Source organism: Giraffa tippelskirchi, chromosome 9 (genome assembly GCF_054371585.1).
Source record: "Giraffa tippelskirchi isolate mGirTip1 chromosome 9, T2T-mGirTip1v1.2.pri, whole genome shotgun sequence".
Taxonomy (NCBI): Eukaryota; Metazoa; Chordata; class Mammalia; order Artiodactyla; family Giraffidae; genus Giraffa; species Giraffa tippelskirchi.
This window is the reverse complement of record NC_137283.1, coordinates 92,867,467-92,886,875: the sequence shown is the minus strand read 5'-3', so window position 1 is coordinate 92,886,875 and position 19,409 is coordinate 92,867,467. Positions and strand designations below refer to the sequence as shown.

The window sequence follows — 19,409 nt, the reverse complement described above, 5'->3', positions numbered from 1 at the left end:
TTTCCTTTGGTCCTAAGTTCATAGCTAGTTCTTTGTCTTTTCTTCTGTTTCACACACATCTGCCCACACATGTATGTAAAATATGTTTGTTCTATCTTCTTGAAAACAGAAGTTCTGAAAGACTTTGATGGAATTACCAGCAGCTAAGTAAAATATTTTATTGTTAATAAATATTACAAAAGGAAAAAAAAATCTTGAAAATTGTCACACAAAATGATCTCATTAACTACAGTGCCAGTTTGGAATTTGTCAGAGTTTTGTAATATACTTTTGGCCCTGGTGAATGCCAGTACTGCTTTTGTGGTTAGTAGATAGATTTGAGACCCCTAATTAATGAATCACAAGTCCATTTATATTTATTTTGGATTCTCCCACCTAAAATTTTAATGGGCTTCCCTTGTGGCTTGCTAGGTAAATCAGAATTTTGTCCTACTTGTAATTTATGTCCTGGTTTCCTCGGAGTTTTGAAGTATTACAGAAAGTGCCCAACATAGAGTTGGCTCTTGGTTTTAGTTAATGATGGTATGTTGAATAAAATCAATTATTTTGAATTACATAATTACAGTTTAGCACAATTTGGAAATAAAATGAGAGTTCTAGGATATCCTATTATAACGATATTGCAATTCTTGAAATGTACTTAACATAATTCCCCTATGAGATGAACTGAAACTTTGTTTTCCTTTTGAAGATTGGGTCCTCCAATTGTTAAGCAGCTTTGGCTTGTTCCTTTTGATACTTATGTTGAAAAATGCCTCAACCCTTCCCATAATTTTTTACTTTCCTCTCTTGTACTGTCTGGTGTACATGTACTGTACATCTGGCAGATGTGGAAATCTACCACCAACTTAAAAGAATTTATCTTAAACATTTTTTTTTTTAAATTTCTCTATACAGTATGGGGCTTCCCAGGTGGCTCTGTGGTAAAGAATCTGCCTCCTTAGCAGGAGACCTGGGTTCAATCCCTGGGTCAGAAAGATCCCCTGGAGAAGAAAATGGCAACCCACTCGAGTATTCTTGCCTAGGAAATGCCATGGACATAGAAGCCTGGTGGGTAGAAGCCTGGTGGGCTACAGTCTGTGGGGTCACAAAGAGACAGACACGACTTAGCAGCTAAACAGCAAAACAGCATCCAGTATATAGCTGACTAGGACTTCACTTCTTCTAGTGTCCAATACATGGCTTGGAACATGTAAATCTTTTTTTTTTAATTGGAAGCTAATTACTTTACAATATTGTAGTGGTTTTTACCATACATTGACATGAATCAGCCATGGGTGTACATGTGTTCCCCATCCTGAACCCCCCCTCCCACCTCCCGCCCTATTCCATCCCTCAGGGTCATCCCAGTGCAGCAGCTCTGAGCACCCTGTCTCATGCATCAGACCTGGACTGGCAATCTGATTCACATATGATAATATACATGTTTCAATGCTATTCTCTCAAATCATCCCACCCTCGCCTTCTCCCACAGAGTCCAAAAGACTGTTCTTTACACCTGTGTCTCTTTTGCTATCTCGCATTTAGGGTCATCGTTACTATCTTTCTAAATTCCATATATATGCATTAGTATACTGTACTGGTGTTTTTCTTTCTGATTTACTTCACTCTGTAAAATAGGCTCCAATTTCATCCACCTCATTAGAACTGATTCAAATGCATTCTCTTTAATGGCTGAGTAATATTCCATTGTGTATATGTACCACAGCTTTCTTATCCATTCATCTGCTGATGGACATCTAGGTTTCTTCCACATCCTGGCTATTGTAAACAGTGCTGCGATGAACATTGGGGTACACGTGTCTCTTTCAATTCTGGTTTCCTTAGTGTGTATGCCCAGCAGTGGGATTGCTGGGTTGTGGAACATGTAAATTCTTTAAGTGTATGTATCACGTTTTATATGTTCAGACAGAGTGTCTGAAGTACTGCGGATGGAGGTTCATAACATTGTACAAGAGGTGGTGACCAAAACCATGCCCAAGAAAAAGAAATGTGAAAAAGCAAAATGGTTGTCTAAGATGGCCTGACAAATAGCTGACAAAAGAAAAGCAAAAGGCAAAGAAGAAAAGGAAAGATACACCCATCTGAATGCAGAGTTCCAAAAATAGCATGAGAGATAAGAGAATCTTCCTCAGTGATCAATGCAAAGAAATAGAGGAAAACAATAGGTTTGGAAAGACCTCTTCAAGAAGATTAGAGATACCAAGGGAATGTTCATGCAAAGATGGGCACAATAAAGTACAGAAACAGTATGGAACTAACAGAAGCAGAAGATATGAAGAACCAGTGGCAAGAATATACAGAACTGTACAAAAAATGTCTTAATGACCTGGATAACCATGATGATGTGATCACTCACCTGGAGCCAGACATCCTGGAATGCCAAGTCAAGTGGGCCTCAGGAAGCATTGCTATGGACAAAGCTAATGGAGGTGATGGAATTCCAGCTGAGCTATATCAAATCCTAAAAGATTATGCTCTTATAGTGCTGCACTCAATATGCCAGCAAATTTGGAAAACTCAGAAATAATACTTTGCCAACAAAGGTCCATCTAGTCAAAGCTATAGTTATTTCAGTAGTGAGAGTTGGACTGTAAAGAAGGCTGAGGGACAAAGAATTGATGTTTTTGAACTGTGGTGTTGGAGAAGACTCTCGAGAGTCCCTTGGACAGCAAGGAGATCAAACCAGTCAATACTAAAGGAAATCAACCCTAAATGTTCATAGGAAGGACTGATGCTGAAGCTGGAGATCAAACCAGTCAATACTAAAGGAAATCAACCCTAAATGTTCATAGGAAGGACTGATGCTGAAGCTGAAGCTCCAAAACTTTGACCACCTGATGCAAAGAACTGACTCATTGGAAAAGACCCTGATGCTGGGAAAGATTGAGGGCAAGAGAAGAAGGGGGCAATACAGGATGAGATAATTGGATGGCATCATCGACTCAATGGACATGAGTTTGAGTTTGAGCAAACTCCGGGAGATAGCGAAGGACAGGGAAGCCTGATGTGCTGCAGTCCATGGGGTCACAAAGAGTTTGACACAACTGAGTAACTGAATAACAACAATCACATTTTATAATATAAATTAGTAGGAAATTGTATTTGTCCTCCTATCCACTTTGAGGGAAACATATCTCAGGTATAATTATGTCTTATCCACTTCACATTTAAATTCCTTAAAACCCAACTTAACCACTTTCTTAGTAAGCCTGCTCAAATCTATCCACTGATTTCCTGTAGCACTTCTTTTTATAAGGCATGCATCTAGTAAGCTAGTGCACATAGGACATACAGATAGTGTTAAGCTGACCCTTAACTCCATTTGTCTTTTAATGTATGTAAATCTGAACTCAACTTTTCCCTCAAATTCATTTATTTTCCATTGCAGTCCATTCTTGGAGTTAGCTAAACTAAAAACCTGAGATTTATCCTTGAGTCTTCCTGTTTCACATCCATCTGCCTCCTTCCCTTATTCAGTTAAATAGGTTGCGAAGATCTGACTTTGAATCTTAAGTCTATCCCTACCTCTTTCCATACCCACTGCTTCATTTCAGATTCTCTTTCAATGTCTAATACAGGAAATATGTACCTGACACCTGAATTATTACAGCATCCTATGTGGTTTCCTTGACTCCATAGTTTCCTATCCTATCTTCAGCCTCTAGTCCATCTCCACAGAACTGGAATTGTCTTTGAATAAAATGTATACCCAATCATGTTTCCATTGAGCATCTTTCTGTGGCTCATAATTTTAGATTAAAATGAAACTTCTGAGTCTGGTTATTACTATTTGTGGTCTGAAACTTAGAGATATGTATGTATAGGCAGAGATTATTTTTTATCAAGCTTTCTTTGGAGGTGAGTGAATTAATGAGCCGAGAGCTGGGTATTAATGCTAGGGAACTCTAAAAATTCAGAACATGGAGAACTTTATCATGAACTATCCACACTCATCCTCGTGGCCTCTCTGTAATTAACCTGATTTCCTTAGAGAAGAATCCATCCCCTCTCCCTCCTGGGATAAACTTTCTGAGAATGGACTGTCCAACATTTAGGTCTTCACTTAATCATTTTGTTATTGCCCCGTCTCACTCATCCTGCATCGTATGTGGCAATCTGGACTCGGGAGAGGCCCCAGAGTTCTGCTTGGACAGGTCAGCTGTCTGCTGCAGCATCTGCTACTCCTGTTGTTGCCTGTAACCTCTTTGGCTGTGCCTCAGCACTCAGAATATTATCCTCTTTGCATCTAGAAAATTCTTAAAGTCTACATCTTAGCTATTCAATTTTGGTTTATACCTTTTTATACTTTATTATTTTAATAAAGTCTAAGGAGGGAAAGCATGTGTGTATGGTTCATCTTGGACAGAAAGCCTCATAGATTCTTAGTCTGACGTAAAAGTTCACAATTCTTTTAAAGCATTATTGTACCAAGATTTCAATGTCTTAACTTGCAATATAAATACACATTTTTGATATGAAATTGTTTAGTATGAAGATAAATTACAGATAATGGGATTTCTCATGAGTGTAAGTTTGAAAAAAAAATGCAACTAGAACCTGTAATGCTCAAGAGTTCTGTAAATGTAGGTAAAATTAATCTTATTTTTTCATTTGACTTTATTTTAAAATAATAGCTGAACTAGGAAATTTAAAAGGTAAAAATAGCACTGCTGGGAGATAGATGTTGTTTCAAGGATATATCTTGGTGATGTTGGGACAGTTTTGGTATTTATAGTCAAATTTTATTTTAAAAACAAAACATAGAAATACATTTCAAAAGAAAAATGGCCTACATCTGTTAATTCTCAGTTTGAAAATTCTTTGTTGGACTCCCAGCTGGCCATCTATTATGGGGTGGAATAACCAGAGATCATAAATTGTTCTCCGAAGTACCGTGTTTGGCCTGCAGAGAAGTATTGTTTAATCCATATAATTTTTTTAAACACTGAATTAGTTGATCACATATTAATAATTAAATTCTACATGCAACTTTAATTTCTGGCTTCTTTTGAAAAATTGTGCAATATGGAAATCATGCAGCCAGAATCAGTTGGTCCTATATAACCTCTCCTTTCAGATGAAGACATTCTTTGGTATTTGGTTCACTTCACTTAGTCAGGCCTGCCTTAGTTAACTGCTACATTTCTGTAGGTATTTGAAATCACAACCCATTTGAACACTTAAAAATTGGCATTTCTTTTGACATTCCTGGTCAATTTTAGTGGCATGCCCTAGCTATGACTCAGTTATTTTCTGTTTCTCAAGTTTCTGGTAGCACTTAGCTTTGTATCATTGGTTCCAAAGCTTGCTCAATTACAAGTTGAATAGTAGCAGCCAGATTCTTAAAGAATCTGGTCTTGGGCAGTAGAAGTTGGGCTAAATATTTGAGCCCATTCAAGCATATCTCGCATCAACGTCACCTCTCCCATCCAAAAGAGACTCAAATATCTTAAGATTTCCTGTTTCCGTGTAAGTTGGATTAAGACTTCTGTCCAATTTGCAACTTCCCCATGGCTCAGTTGGTAAAGAATCTGCCTGCAATCCAGGAGACCCGGGTTTGATCCCTGGGTCGGGAAGATCCCCTAGAGAAGGGAATGGCTACCCACTCCAGTATTCTTGCCTGGAGAATTCCAGGCAGGGGAGCCTGGTGGGTTACAGTCCATGGTGTTGCAAAAAGTCGGACACAACTGAGCGGCTAACACACATGAGTTTCTTAGACTTCCTTCATATAGTGCACAAATAATAGAACTATATAGAATTTGCTTTTCTGTATATTCAGCACCAAGAAAGACCTTTTCAAATTGTACTTAGCTCAGTAGTGTCTCTTTTTCCTTTATGATGCTGTACCAGGAACCATAACAGTGCACACTATTTATCTTACATTCAGTCCATTGCATTCTGAGTCAAAGAATTTGACAGGAATGATGCGATGCACTCTACACGTAGTTCTAAGCTGTCTCCTAGAGGCATTTGGTACTAAACCTGAGATCCAGAATTCTGCATTATAGTCCCACAGAATGTGCTACTGTGCCAGCATCAATTAAGCATTTGACTATATAACTGTTGAATGGATGAAAGACAGAAACCATCACTTAACACCTTAAAACCAAGCCCCTTTTGATGTTGTCTTTTTTGTATCACATTTAAAGGAATAAAAACCTGTCTTCAAAATTTACCTAAAGGTAACTTCAGGCTTTCTTAAAGGTACAATATTCACTTTTCTGTATTTTATCCAGAAAGCTTCTGAAGTTTTTCTTCTGATAGATTTCACTTCCCTACTTATGATTTCTGAAAATTTCTGCTTCTTTCACTCTCTCTGCCAGACTGCCACACCATTATCCCTCAGGGTTTAATAGTGCCTCCTCTTTTTCCCCTGCACTGAGCTTTCAAATATTCCTGTGACCACCTGACCCTTTATGTCTGGTGCTACCCCCACCCACTATCCATTCTAAATGTAACTTTTCTGTCAAGGTTGCTTTTCTCATGAGACTCAGCTCTTGTGAATGGGTGAATAAAATTGTCCACTTTAGAAAACTTGAATGACAGACATTTAGTGTGCTTCTTATCTTGTTCGCTTTCAAAATTCTCTTATCTACTGTTATGTAGTTAGAATAGGAAAAAGGAGTCCAGAATAGCTGTGCCTAAAAGACAAAGAAGGGAAAAACATGTGAAAGTAGAACAAAGGAAGGTCTGAGGACCGGAGTGAGGACCTCAGGCAAAATAAACAGCCCTCCTGGCTAGCCCAGTTTACATAGGGTAGGCTCAGGGGGAGGAGAAAAAAATATATAGGAAGAGGAGCCAAAATTGAGCCGGGAATCTCTCTTCTCTCATCTTTTGGGTTGGCCCGCCCTCATGCCTCAAGGATGTATTTTGTTTTGCTTGTCAGATAAAACTGAGTTGTAACACAGAGCTGTAACACTGGTCTGCCCCTCGCTTCAGGTTTTTGCTGCGGTGAGACAGAACCAAGGAAATTACACAGTTCCCCAACATCTACCTAACCATGATTGAGAGACATGAAGAAGAGTTAATAAAATAGTGTAGGATAAAGTAAATTTAGTATTGAGGCAAGTTGTTACTGAGTAAAGGCAGCTCAGAAGACACCTCATTTGCAGGATGATTGAGATATTTCTCAATCTTGTCTCATGACGATTGAGATTATGGAACAATAGACTGGTTCTAAATTGGAAAAGGAGTATGTCAAGGCTGTATATTGTCACCCTGCTTGTTTAACTTATATGCAGAATACATCATGTGAAATGCCGGGCTGGATGAAGCACAAGCTGGAATCAAGATTGCTGGGAGAAATAACTTCAGATATGCAGATGACACCACCCTATGGCAGAAAGTGAAGAAGAACTAGAGTTCTTCTTTTCTTGATGAAAGTGAAAGAAGAGAGTGAAAAAGTTGGCTTAAAGTTCAAGATTCAGAAAACTAAGATCTTGGCATCTGGTCCCATCACTTCATGGCAAATAGATGGGGAAACAATGGAAACAGTGACTGACTTTTTTGGGGGCTCCAAAATCACTGCAGATGGTGACTGCAGGCATGAAATTAAAAGACACTTAGTCTTTGGAAGAAAAGTTATGACCAAGCTGGACAGCATATTAAAAACCAGAGACATTTTGCCAACAAAGGTCCGTCTAGTCAAAGCTATGGTTTTTCCAGTGGTCATGTATGGATGTGAGAGTTGGATGGTGAAGAAAGCTGAGCACCGAGGAATTGATGCCTTTTGAACTGTGGTGTTAGAGAAGACTCTTGAGAGTCCCTTGGACTGCAAGGAGATCAAACCAATCAATCCTAAAGGAAATCAGTCCTGAATATTCATTGGAAGGACTGATGCTGAAAATGAAGCTCCAATCCTTTGGCCACCTGATGCTTAGAACAGACTCATTTGAAAAGACCCTGATGCTGGGAAAGATTGAGTGTGGGAGGAGAAGGGGTCAACAGAGGATGAGATGATTGGATGGTGTCACCACCTTGATGGACATGAATTTGAATAAGCTCTGGAAGTTGGTGATTGACAGGTAAGCCTGGCGTGCTGCAGTCCATGGGGTCACAAAGAGTTGGACACAACTGAGCGACTGAACTGAACAGAGATATTTTGTTTTTACTAGAGGCCTGAAAAGATAGTTGTTATTCACAATTATGCACTTCAATGCAAATCAGGAAACTCAGATTCATAGAGCAGTAGTTTGGTGCTCATAATCATGCTCAAAATTGCATGTGCTGGGCAATTTTCAAGCAGATAAAAACACTGAAGAAAATGATCCTGGTGAGTCTTGAGATCTGAGTGATGTGAAATGACTAGAATTTCATAATTTTCAGGTACAACCACATACTGCTGGAGTCATAGCATAATGAATTCAGTTCACCTAGCCTAATCTTTAAATATTGTAAACTTGGGGCTCAGAGATAATTAAAATGGAACTTTGATTCTTTTACACATTTTCAGAGATATATGTGAGTTGTGATCAAACCACAGCTAGCATAGCACAGTATAAAGAAAAACAGTGTTATCTATGTGTAAAAATATGTGTTTATGATGAAAAGAGTCTATTCAAAGCTACTGTTTAGGGATTTCAGTAACTAGTTAAGCAAGAAAAACATTTCTGTTTTTCTTTTTCCTACATCTTATCCACAAAGCATTAAATGAAAAGGAGCATTTTTATGTTTTGTGGCCATATGTGTTTCTTTTCCCTGTATTTTGTGGGTGATGAAATACCTTAATTGTGAAGTCCAGGTTTCTGGTTAAGCAATTTGTTCTTAGTGGGCTTTTAAATCAAATTTTATCTCTGAGTTTTGAGCGTTAAGTCTGCCAAGATTTAAATGAGGAAAAGCATTAATTTTGATCCCTACTGGCATTAAATTTTAAGACTTTGTAGTAGTAAAGCATAAATACTAAAAATTCAAATTTGAAAAATAAAATTGCTATTTTAATAAGTATTTTCTGTGCAGAGAAAAACAATGCAATCTGATGTATGTGCCTTATAGTTATGTTTCGCTTCAGTTCTTATATTTAGTGTTTGATCCATTTTGAGTTAATTTTTGTGTGTGGTGTAAGAAAGGGGTTTGGTTTCATTCCTTTGCATGTAGATATTCAGTTTTCCCAACCCCATTTATTTAAGATCTATTATTTCCCCATTATGTGTTTGGCACCCTTGTCAAAATTGGGTTGGTCAGGGACTTCTCTGGTGTTGCAGTGGTTAAGAATCTGCCTTACAATGCAGGGGAAATAGGTTTGATCTCTAGTTTGGGATCTAAGATCCCATATGTCACAGAGCAACTGAGCCTGCGTACTGAAATATCCTGCATGATGCAGTGAAGATCTCCCATGCCACAACCAAGACTCAATGCAGCCAAATGAATATTTTAAAAATGAGTTGGTCATATATGCATGGGATTATATCTGGACTCTCTCCTCTGTTCTCCTGGTCTATGTGTCTTTTTTTTTTAATACCTGTACCATATGATTTTGATTACTATAGCTTTGTAGTATAGCTTGAAACCAGGAAGTATTATGCCTCCAGCTTTGTTCTTCCATCTTAGGATTGCTTTGACTTTTGGGGGTCTTTTGCAGTTCCATAGAAATTTTAGGATAGTTTATTTATTTATTATTTTTTTGTGAAAAATGCCAGTGGACTTCTGATAGGGATTGCAATGAATCTGTAGATTGATTTGGGTATGAACGTTTTGACAAAATTGCTTCTTCAAATCCAAGAACATGATATCTGTTTCCATTTGTTTGTGTCTTCAATTTCTTTCCTCAGGATCTCATAGTTTTTCAGCATTCAGGCCTTTTACATCCTTGGTTAAATTTTATTCATAAGGATTTTAGTGTTTTTGGCACTTTCTCTGAACACAGTCAAGGTTCTGTCATTAAAGAAAGGAAAAGCACATATTAGATATGTGTCTCTGGCAGAAGAGCTGTTTTGTAGAACCCACTGATTCTACAAAAGATGTATATTAAAATCATTAAGTTTAAAGCCTTAACATATTAGGCTGGAGTTCTTTCAGCTGTTGAGTACAGAATCAGGACATTTGTTACTCTTTTTCATCTTATTGCTTTCTCAGACTGTGTGGCCAGAGGAAATCCAGATTTTGCTAGTGAGAAAATGTGGAAAAGATTTGTAATTGGAGGGCCAATTTATGAATATGAAAAATAATACATACATATGTGGTTTCAAACATGTTTAAATAAAACATTTTATATATCTTATTTATAGTTTTAATGTTCAACATCTTAAATTATATTTTCAAAGTTGTGTGTCATTTTATTCTCTTGCTTTCTAATATTATCTGTGATCCCAGGTAAAGTAACCTTCACTTTAAATGACTGGTGTACTTAAAACAATTCAATACTAGGAAATAAATATAGCCAGATAGATTATCAGGGTACCTAGTACACCCTGTTCCCCAAATGATATGTGATGTAGGTGTGGAATTGTATAGCCAAAGATATTTAGTTAGTGAGATCACTGAATTGGTGAAATATTCCTATAAGTTTTAAGAATGAGGTTCTGAATGTATGTGGTTATTTGAAATATATTTTGGACAAGTTTCCAGTGATGCAGAAAAGTTAAAATGTCTAGCCAAAAGACTGAATCACTGAAGAAGTGCAGAAAGAACCAGCAATAAACTTGGTAAGTGTCTTTCTGGAAATGCAATCATTTCATTGTTACATAAGTCTTCTAAAGTGTTTTGGGATATTACCAGTAATATAGATTCTATGCCCTTGAGTAATAAAATAAAATGTTTCTCTTAGTCATTTGGAATTTTAAATGTTACTTTATTTCTAGATGCAGCTGAGTCAGTTTTCTTTTTGGTATCTAGGGGAGGCCTCAAAGTGATTATATTTTCTTATAGTTGAATAACTATGTAAACAATGTTTCTTCACATGTGAAAAATAATGAAGGTGCAAGATATAAATGATAATGTTTTTGGATTCTGAAATTTTGTGAATTATATAGTCCTCAAAGATTTTTATGTATGTAAGGAAATGATTTTGTAACAAAATTAGCTTTATTCTGAGACTTCCAAGAGCCAAAATAAATTAGATGGGTCTCTATAAAGTAGTCTGTGGACAAGTTAGTATTATTTCAGCAGCTGGTATTTTTAGGGCACTGTGCTGGAAAGTGAGGGGCATAAAAACAATTAAAACACATTCTTTGTCCTTAAGAAGTATATAGTTTGAGCAAATAGCACAGGGAATAGCTCATGACACAGGACAGTTAACCAATATTTAATGCAATTTCACCCATAAAAATCTATGCTACTAACAGCATAGATTGCCTGTTTTGGTTATTGCTGTTTGACAAGTCACCCTAAAACTTAATGGCTTAAGACAATGGCGCTTTTATTGTTTCTTATGATTTTTTGGATTGGTTGGAGCTCAGCTGGGCTGTTCTTCTGCTGGTTTCACTTGAAGTCTCATACCATTGCAGTCATGATAACTGGGCTGGGATATCCAAGATGACTTCTTCACTCATGTATCTGGGCCTCGGGTCTCTTCCAAGTTGATTCTCTCTTCCCATAATGTCTCATCCTCTAGAACATCTTCATGTGGCCTCTATCCAATGGGGCTGCTTTAAATCATTGATTAAGGCTCCAAGAATCAGGAAGTAGACATTTTTAGTACTGTTAAATGTACTTGGATCAAAAGTACCAGGATATCCATTTTAACCCCCTTTCCATTGGTCAAGGCAGTCACAAGAGCAACCTGTGCTGTGGTAGGGGAATAAACGCTGGATGTGAGGGAGAGCACATAGGTAATGGTGGTATTCTTGAAGGCTGTCTTTGGAGATTAGGCAGCACACTGCCTGATTCGCGGTCTAGGCCTTGCTTTAGGAGTTCTCAGAAATGGAGGTTTCTCTGAATTTGAGTGACTAAGGAAATCCGTAAAGATTAGCTTAGGCTTTTTCCTGAGTTAAAAAGAGGCATGGAGGAGATATCAGGGAAGCTGGGAGCAGAGGGGGTTATGGGATTCTCAAGAAGGATAGCATTTGCAAAGGTACACAGATGGAAAAACAAAGTCATTAGGTTAATAAGGACTCTAATAAAAATTTTTAAAAAATTGGCCCAAAGTAATAGCCATCAGAACTAACATTGCCTATTTCAATTAATATAGAAAGGACTGGTGAAGATGCACAGGGAGTAGATGATTTTAAAAGCCTGATGTAGTTCTACATATGGAGCATATTTAAAAACAGCAAGGCCAGTGACTTTTAAAAATTGAACCATTTTGAACTTAGAAATGAGATGGCAAAATTTGATTTGGGAGACTTTTTTTTTTTTTTTAAGAGTTGAGATTTTATTCAGGCAGCTCGACAATGCCAGTCTAATGCATCATGCCACTTGAATGCAAGACAAGTAAAGAAAGACATGTAGACATGGCTTGGGAATTTTGCCTCTTGGATGATTAAGTTTGGTAGAGTGCAGATTTATGGCAACTGAGCTTGTATTTATCAGCACCGAGGTGAGACCCAATAGCTCAGACAATACACACTCCTGAGAGCAAAGAAGTCTTGACCTTAATGTAGTTATGTATACTGTGAAATAAGAGTCTTATATGAATTCTTAGTAAAGCAAATTATTAAACTGCTGCCACTTTGAAATTTGAATAACAAAATTAGCTTCAGGCATATAATAATTCCATTCATTCATTCAACACTTTTGTTGACTATTTGCTATATGAATTGTTCAATACTGAGGAAATGCAATGATGTGTAAACTGTTCTCATTTTTAGGAAGTTCTTTATTTGTCTGGAATGTTCCTGTTATTTCCATATATTGACACTTTCTGTGATCTGAAGTGAAGTGAAGTGAAAGTCTCTCAGTCGTGTCCGACTCTTTGAGACCCCATGGACTATACAGTCCATGGAATTCTCCAGGCCAGAATACTGGAGTGGGTAGCCTTTCCCTTCTCCAGAGGATCTTCCCAACCCAGGGATCGAACGCAGGTCTCCCACATTACAGGCAGATTTTTTATCAGCTGAGCCACAAGGGGATGAACATAAATTAATCTCTTCTACAAGATATTCCTAAACAATCTGGAGAAACAAACATTCCCAGTGACCAAGTCTTGTTTGTTCCCTAGGTTTTTCAAAGTTAATGCTATGCTAAAGCTTTCGTAATTCACATTCATTCAGGCATTTGTCGAATTCCATGTATGAGTTAGAAACAAGTCAAGATGTCTTTTGAACTGTGACCTGTATTATGAGAAGGATTCAGCTTTGAGATCTGGTTGGAGCACAAAAGCCCTGAAGAAGAAAGTAAACCTAATGTATTCAAGGGACAGAATATTAGCCTTGCTGTAGCATGCAGAAGAAGAGATAAGTTAGAACAGATAACGTGTGGCATCTGAGGCCATAATAAGGACTTTGAAATTTATTCTGAGTGAGGAGGGAAGATATTGGAATGTTTTGAGCAGGGAAGTGACATGACTATAATTTAGCTTTTATTTCTGATTCTTGATGGAAGAGAAAGTGTAGAGGAGCAAGGGCTAGGAGGATGTCAGGAAGCTGTTACGTTACAATAGTCAACAGAGATGATAGCCACCTGCATTAGGTTGAAGTAAGGAATTGGTGAGATGTTGGATGCTCTCTGTGTGTTGCTGGGCTGGGGATGTACAAACTCTAATTTTCCAGTTCAATTGCCAAATGACTTCCTGTTGGGTACTTCCAATGGGAGGCCAGCAGACACTAACTGAAGATAAGATTATAGAAAAACAGCAGAAAAATCCCTACATCTGAAACCCACAGCTAGCAGGTGCTGAAAGTGACGGACAGAGCAGTGGGTGAGATAGTTCGTGAATTGAGCAGTCAGGGAGAAGCAGTATTGGTTGTTCTTGTTGTGAATACAGAAGGGAATATGAGAGCATTTCCAGTCATGTTTTAGGAAATGTGAGCTCATGGGCTCCAGCTAGGAGTATTACCAGCTAGGAGTATTAATATCCCGTGTTCTCTGGTATCACTTGTTTTTTTTCTCCTTTATGTTTCTCACTTGGATTCTTTTTGTATTGCAGTTTACTGTTTCTAACCTTTCTATGTTCTTGGAAGGCAATTTCCTATAGTAAGGGCCCTATGTTTGAAATATTTGGAATACACAGAAAGATTTAGAAAGGCAGGTGCCAGGCTGAGAGTAAGAGTGAAGGTGTTAGTCTCTCAGTCATGTCTGACTCTTTATGACCCAGTGGACTGTAGCCTGCTAGGTTCCTCTGTCCGTGGGATTCTCCAGACAAGAACACGGGAGTGGGTTGTCATTCCGTTCTCCAGGGGATCTTCCAGACCCAAGAATCAAACCCAGGTCTCCTGTAGGTAGATTCTTTTCTATCTGAGCTACCAGGGAAGCCAGGCTAGGAGATCAACATATAATGGCATGTTATACTGCAGATGGTGATTGCAGCCATGAAATTAAAAGACACTTACTCCTTAGAAGGAAAGTTATGACCAACTTAGCATATTAAAAAGCTGAGATATTACTTTGCCAACAAAGGTCCGTCTAGTCAAGGCTATGGTTTTTCCAGTAGTCATGTATGGATGTGAAAGTTGGACTGTGAAGAAAGCTGAGCGCCAAAGAATTGATGCTTTTGAACTGTGGTGTTGGAGAAGACTCTTGAGAGTCCCTTGGACTGCAAGGAGATCCAACCAGTCCATCCTAAAGGAAATCAGTTCTGAATAGTCATTGAAAGGACTGATGCTGAAGCTGAAACTCCAATACTTTGGCCACCTCATGAGAAGAGTTGACTCATTGGAAAAGACTCTAGTGCTGGGAAGGATTGCGGGCGGGAGGAGAAGGGGACGACAGAGGATGAGATGGTTGGATGGCATCACCGACTCGATGTACATGAGTTTGGGTAAACTCCGGGAGTTGGTGATGGACAGGGAGGCCTGGTGTGCTGTGATTCATGGGTTTGCAAAGAGTAGGACACAACTGAGCACCTGAACTGAACTGAACTGGATGCTCTCTGCCCCTTACCCCTTTGTCCATCCCATTTTTGCTCTCTACATATTTCCCCTTTCCTGTCGACCAGTTAGTGAGTGCCTATCTTGGGCCTCACAGCATTTCACACCTTTTCCAGCCCTCTTTTCTCTCCTACTTTACTTCCTCTGTTGTTTCTTGCCCATATTCCTCTCCTGTTTTTTTTTTTTTCGTATCATTTGTTTCTGATTTTTCCCTTTTCTCTGTTACTCATCACTGCTCCTGCTGCTGCTAAGTCACTTTAGTCGTGTCCGACTCTGTGTGACCCCATAGATGGCAGCCCACCAGGCTCCCCCATCCATGGGATTCTCCAGGCAAGAACACTGGAGTGGGTTGCCATTTCCTTCTCTAATGCATGAGAGTGAAAAGTGAAAGTGAAGTCGCTCAGTTACTCATCACTACTTTAGCTTTATGCAAGCCTTACATAGGCTGCCTTACTCCTATTCACTGATGAGACTAATTTTTTTTATCCTTTTGAGGAGGCAAATGAGGGGTCCATTTAAAATACTCAGATCTAGTTTTTCTGTCCTATACAGGGGTGTGTAGAACTAGTTCTCATTGTGTCCTTGACTGACCCTGCAGAGGTCTCAAATTGCAGTGGCTCATAATAGGAAGCTATCAGTAAATACAGCATGCATGTCCTGCAGCTGAAACTGGCTGAGATACCCAGTTCTGATATGGCTGTGCTTATGAGTTTTACTTGGTGCTAGGAATGACTAAGTGAATAAATGAAATAAAAATTTGCTACGGAAGAGGAAGGATTTTATAGTCTACCCAAGCTGATAGCCGTGTATCTTTGTGTATATTTATACTTTCTTAGTGGCTTTCATCTCCCAGACCAAATCTTAGGACATAGGCATACAAGTGTACCAGGCAGTACACCTTCCTTCTGAGATAGGATGGGCGTCTTTCAAGGTCAACATATTCCTGGCCTGGGATTCCATCTACATTTTGTTTTATATAATACTACGTTATAAATAGCTTCTCTTGTCATTCCTGTCATTAATGTTAGATTAGCCAGTTAGATCTCCTATGAACAGTAATAGAGTTAACAAGGCAAGGGCCAGGATGGTTAAGAGAGCACAGCCAGAGTAGTTACTGCAACTGAAGTTTTGGAACTGGGCATTTCTTAGGAATGACCACTGTCAGAATTTCTGTGGCTAATTCTGCCATACAAGTGCTTCCCAGGTGACGCAATGGTAAAGAATCTGCTTGCCAGTGCAGGAGATGTGGTTTCAATCCCCTGGAGTAGGAAATTGCAATTCATTCCAGTATTCTTGCTGGGAAAATTCCATGGACAGAGGAGCCTGGCGGGCTACAGTCAATGGCAGGGGGTCTCAAAGAGTTGGATACAGCTGAGCACGCATGCATGCTGCCATGCAAATCATGTTTCTAGCTATATTATTAAAACACTTAAATATTCCCTAAAGGCAAACTGAAGGGTGTGTAATACTTTTCGTTAACTTAGGAACTGCCAGCAGAAAACTATTCCTCAAGATAAGTAAAGTACCATTGATTAATAAAAGGAGAGAAGGTGGGAAGAACACAGATGCCTTGTGCCGATGGCAGCACCCTTGGGCTTCTGTGTGTCTAGGATGGTGCTATGGGTGGCACACTGGTTCTCATTTTGATAAAACTGCCACATGATTAATTTATTCTATATGTGCAGTTCAGTCTGTGTGCACACATCTTTAGGTAAAGGTGATGTTCTATTTTTATAGGTGAAGGAACTCAGCAGTATGTCAATTAAATACATTCTTTAATTAAATTTTATTTTTAAATTTTAGAAATTGGAGAGAGAGATAAAAGAATGCAGGGTCTTTTCTCCTAGTTGTGTGCAGAAAGGGGGATGTGTGAATTGGGGAGAGCAGGAGAGCCCTTTGACCCAGACCTTTATTCAGGAAGAGTATCACATTATATTGCTTTCCTTCAACTAAAGTTATACGAATAATTACAGAGATACAATTTAAGGTAAAGAGTGCATCCTTTTATGGAAACATGCATTTTCCAATTAACTGCTCACCACTTTACATATGCATCAGTTTATCTACCCCCAGCTTCCTATTGTAAAGGAAATAGTCCAGAATTATTTGCTACAGAATTGAGGTAGGTTTGAGTTGCTGCTATTGAAAATACTTTAATCTCTGGTAAAATATAGTAGCAGACAAGTGCTGTCACTGTCTACTTAATTTTCAAGATGTGGTTCTTAAGTAAGCTACCCTTTTTTAATAAGTGAATATGAGGAGGAAGGGAGAAACAAACCTAGTAACAGTTTCCACAGTGTTGCTAAACTCAGGTTGTAGAAGGTGGTATTTAAGTACATTGCCAGATTTTTTTAGCCAGTGTGAGTCTGGCTAAAATTGGGACTGTTAGAAACTTGTCTCAAAAACACACCTAAATGTACTTTAAATTCATCTTTTGTCTTGTTTTGCATAAGTAAACCACATGCTAACACACCACACACTTTAAGAGCACTATCCAAGCATTACAAAGTCAGTTCCAAGTCCAGACAATTTCCAGTTCCTCTGTCAGAAAGCAAATAACAACAAAAGACTTATTCCAAACGTAAGTCAACCAGAACCTTGGAGAACCTTCACAGTGACTTGCTTTACACAACTTCAGGAAATTTTGTGAATAACCCACAGTGGGGAACACATAACCCTATAATACTCAGGACGTATTGCCCAAGTTACACATGATGACAAGGTAAATATTTGCTGAAGAACTCCTTCAAAGGGGGAAGTGGTATGAAATAACCAGGGGGTGCTCTTCCATCTCTGAAACCCCAAATTAGCTACAGCCTTGGCTGTACCCAACACTCTTAAGGTCTGAGTGTTACAAATTATCTCTTCCTTTGTTTCAAAGAAAACAAACTTTTCCACCAAAATACTTCCAACTGTTAACCTGCTGGAATGAAGGTAGGAGTTGAGTATGCGTGAATGTTAAGTGCCATTATTTCTGATGCTTCTGTATTTCCTGCCTTGTAAGCATTTGTCATCTGACTACTAGTGACTCTGTACAGAGATACAATTTTCATGTATTAGTGCTTTTCTGCTGCAGAGTCCACAGTGATTGATCACTTGTGGAGTTTCTCAGCATGGATGCAATTCCCAGGTAATTGTTATAGTACCATAAAACCATGGTACACCAACTTCATTTTAGTAGTTTTACACTTAGTTATAACTCCGAATACAAGGGCCATTAAAGTTAAAATGTCCCTCGAGTTTCTTTCTAACATTACATTTATTTCAACCACTACAGATGGAAACAAAACAAAAATAATGTACTGAGCTTAAACATTCTATCCCTGAATAAAGTAAAGCTATGTGGTGAGATATTTTATCATAGTGCTTCAGAACTCATTCTTGCTGTGATAAATTGCCGAATGCACGTTGGGTGCATAAAACAAGGAAGAGCTATTAATCTTATGTTGATGGTATGAACTAAAGTCCAGAAGAGAATCAGAGCTGTGTGCACACAATAAGAATCATAGAATGCATAATGTCAGACATATTTCTGTGACAATTTGAAAATATTGTTCCTGATTCCCATAGCTGCACTCCTTGGAGGAAGAGGAAATCCATTACAGATTCTTGATGGAAGAAGAAGTTCATGGATAAGTAAGTGAATAAAGAAGAAGCAGGAGAGGTTAGCTACTAGTGTTGTAAATGAAAATACATTTTATATTAAAACTTAAAGAATTTTGACCTGGTTTTAAGTGTAGAAGAAATAAACATTTTCTTTTCTGTTGATACGTTGTTACATCTCAGGAAGCATTTTCTTTTTGGTAGATAAATAATTGGTACTTCAGTATCTGGTCTTTTTGGGCTTCCGGTGGCACCCCACTCCAGTACTCTTGCCTGGAAAATCCCATGGATGGAGGAGCCTGGTAGGCTGCAGTCCATGGGATCGCTAAGAGTCGGACACGACTGAGCGGCTTCACTTTCACTTTTCACTTTCATGCATTGGAGAAGGCAATGGCAACCCACACCAGTGTTCTTGCCTGGAGAATCCCAGGGATGGGGGAGCCTGGTGGGCTGCCCTCTGTGGGGTTGTACAGAGTCGGACACGACTGAAGCGACTTAGCAGCAGCAGCTGTTGCTAGTGAACAACAGAACCTGCCTGCCAGTGCATGAGACACAAGAGACACGGGTTCGATCCCTGGGTCGGGAAGATCCCCTGGAGGAGGGCATGGCAATCCACTCCAGTGTGCTTGCCTGGAGAATCCCATAGACAGAGGAACCTGGTGTGCTACAGTCCATAGGGTTGCAAAGAGTCGGACACAACTGAAGCAACTTAGCACACACACATGCACACGTGCATCTGGCCTCTTTATGCTGATTGCTAATTCTGTGTTAATTGTTATTTATTGAGATTGACAAATAAAAAATGTAATGCTGAAAAATGAATCAGTGATAGTAACTAATAAA

The 19,409-nt window shown here is 38.7% G+C and overlaps 1 protein-coding gene across 1 annotated transcript in view; it reads left to right on the top strand.

The window, feature by feature from the left end:
• Positions 1 to 19,409, top strand: part of CENPW (centromere protein W) — a 39,972-nt gene that overhangs the window by 10,108 nt on the left and 10,455 nt on the right. Inside the window, exon 3 of the mRNA XM_081529813.1 lies at positions 18,534 to 18,599. Within this exon, the coding sequence (XP_081385939.1) occupies positions 18,534 to 18,599 (66 nt within the window). The remainder of the gene's footprint in view (positions 1 to 18,533; positions 18,600 to 19,409) is intronic.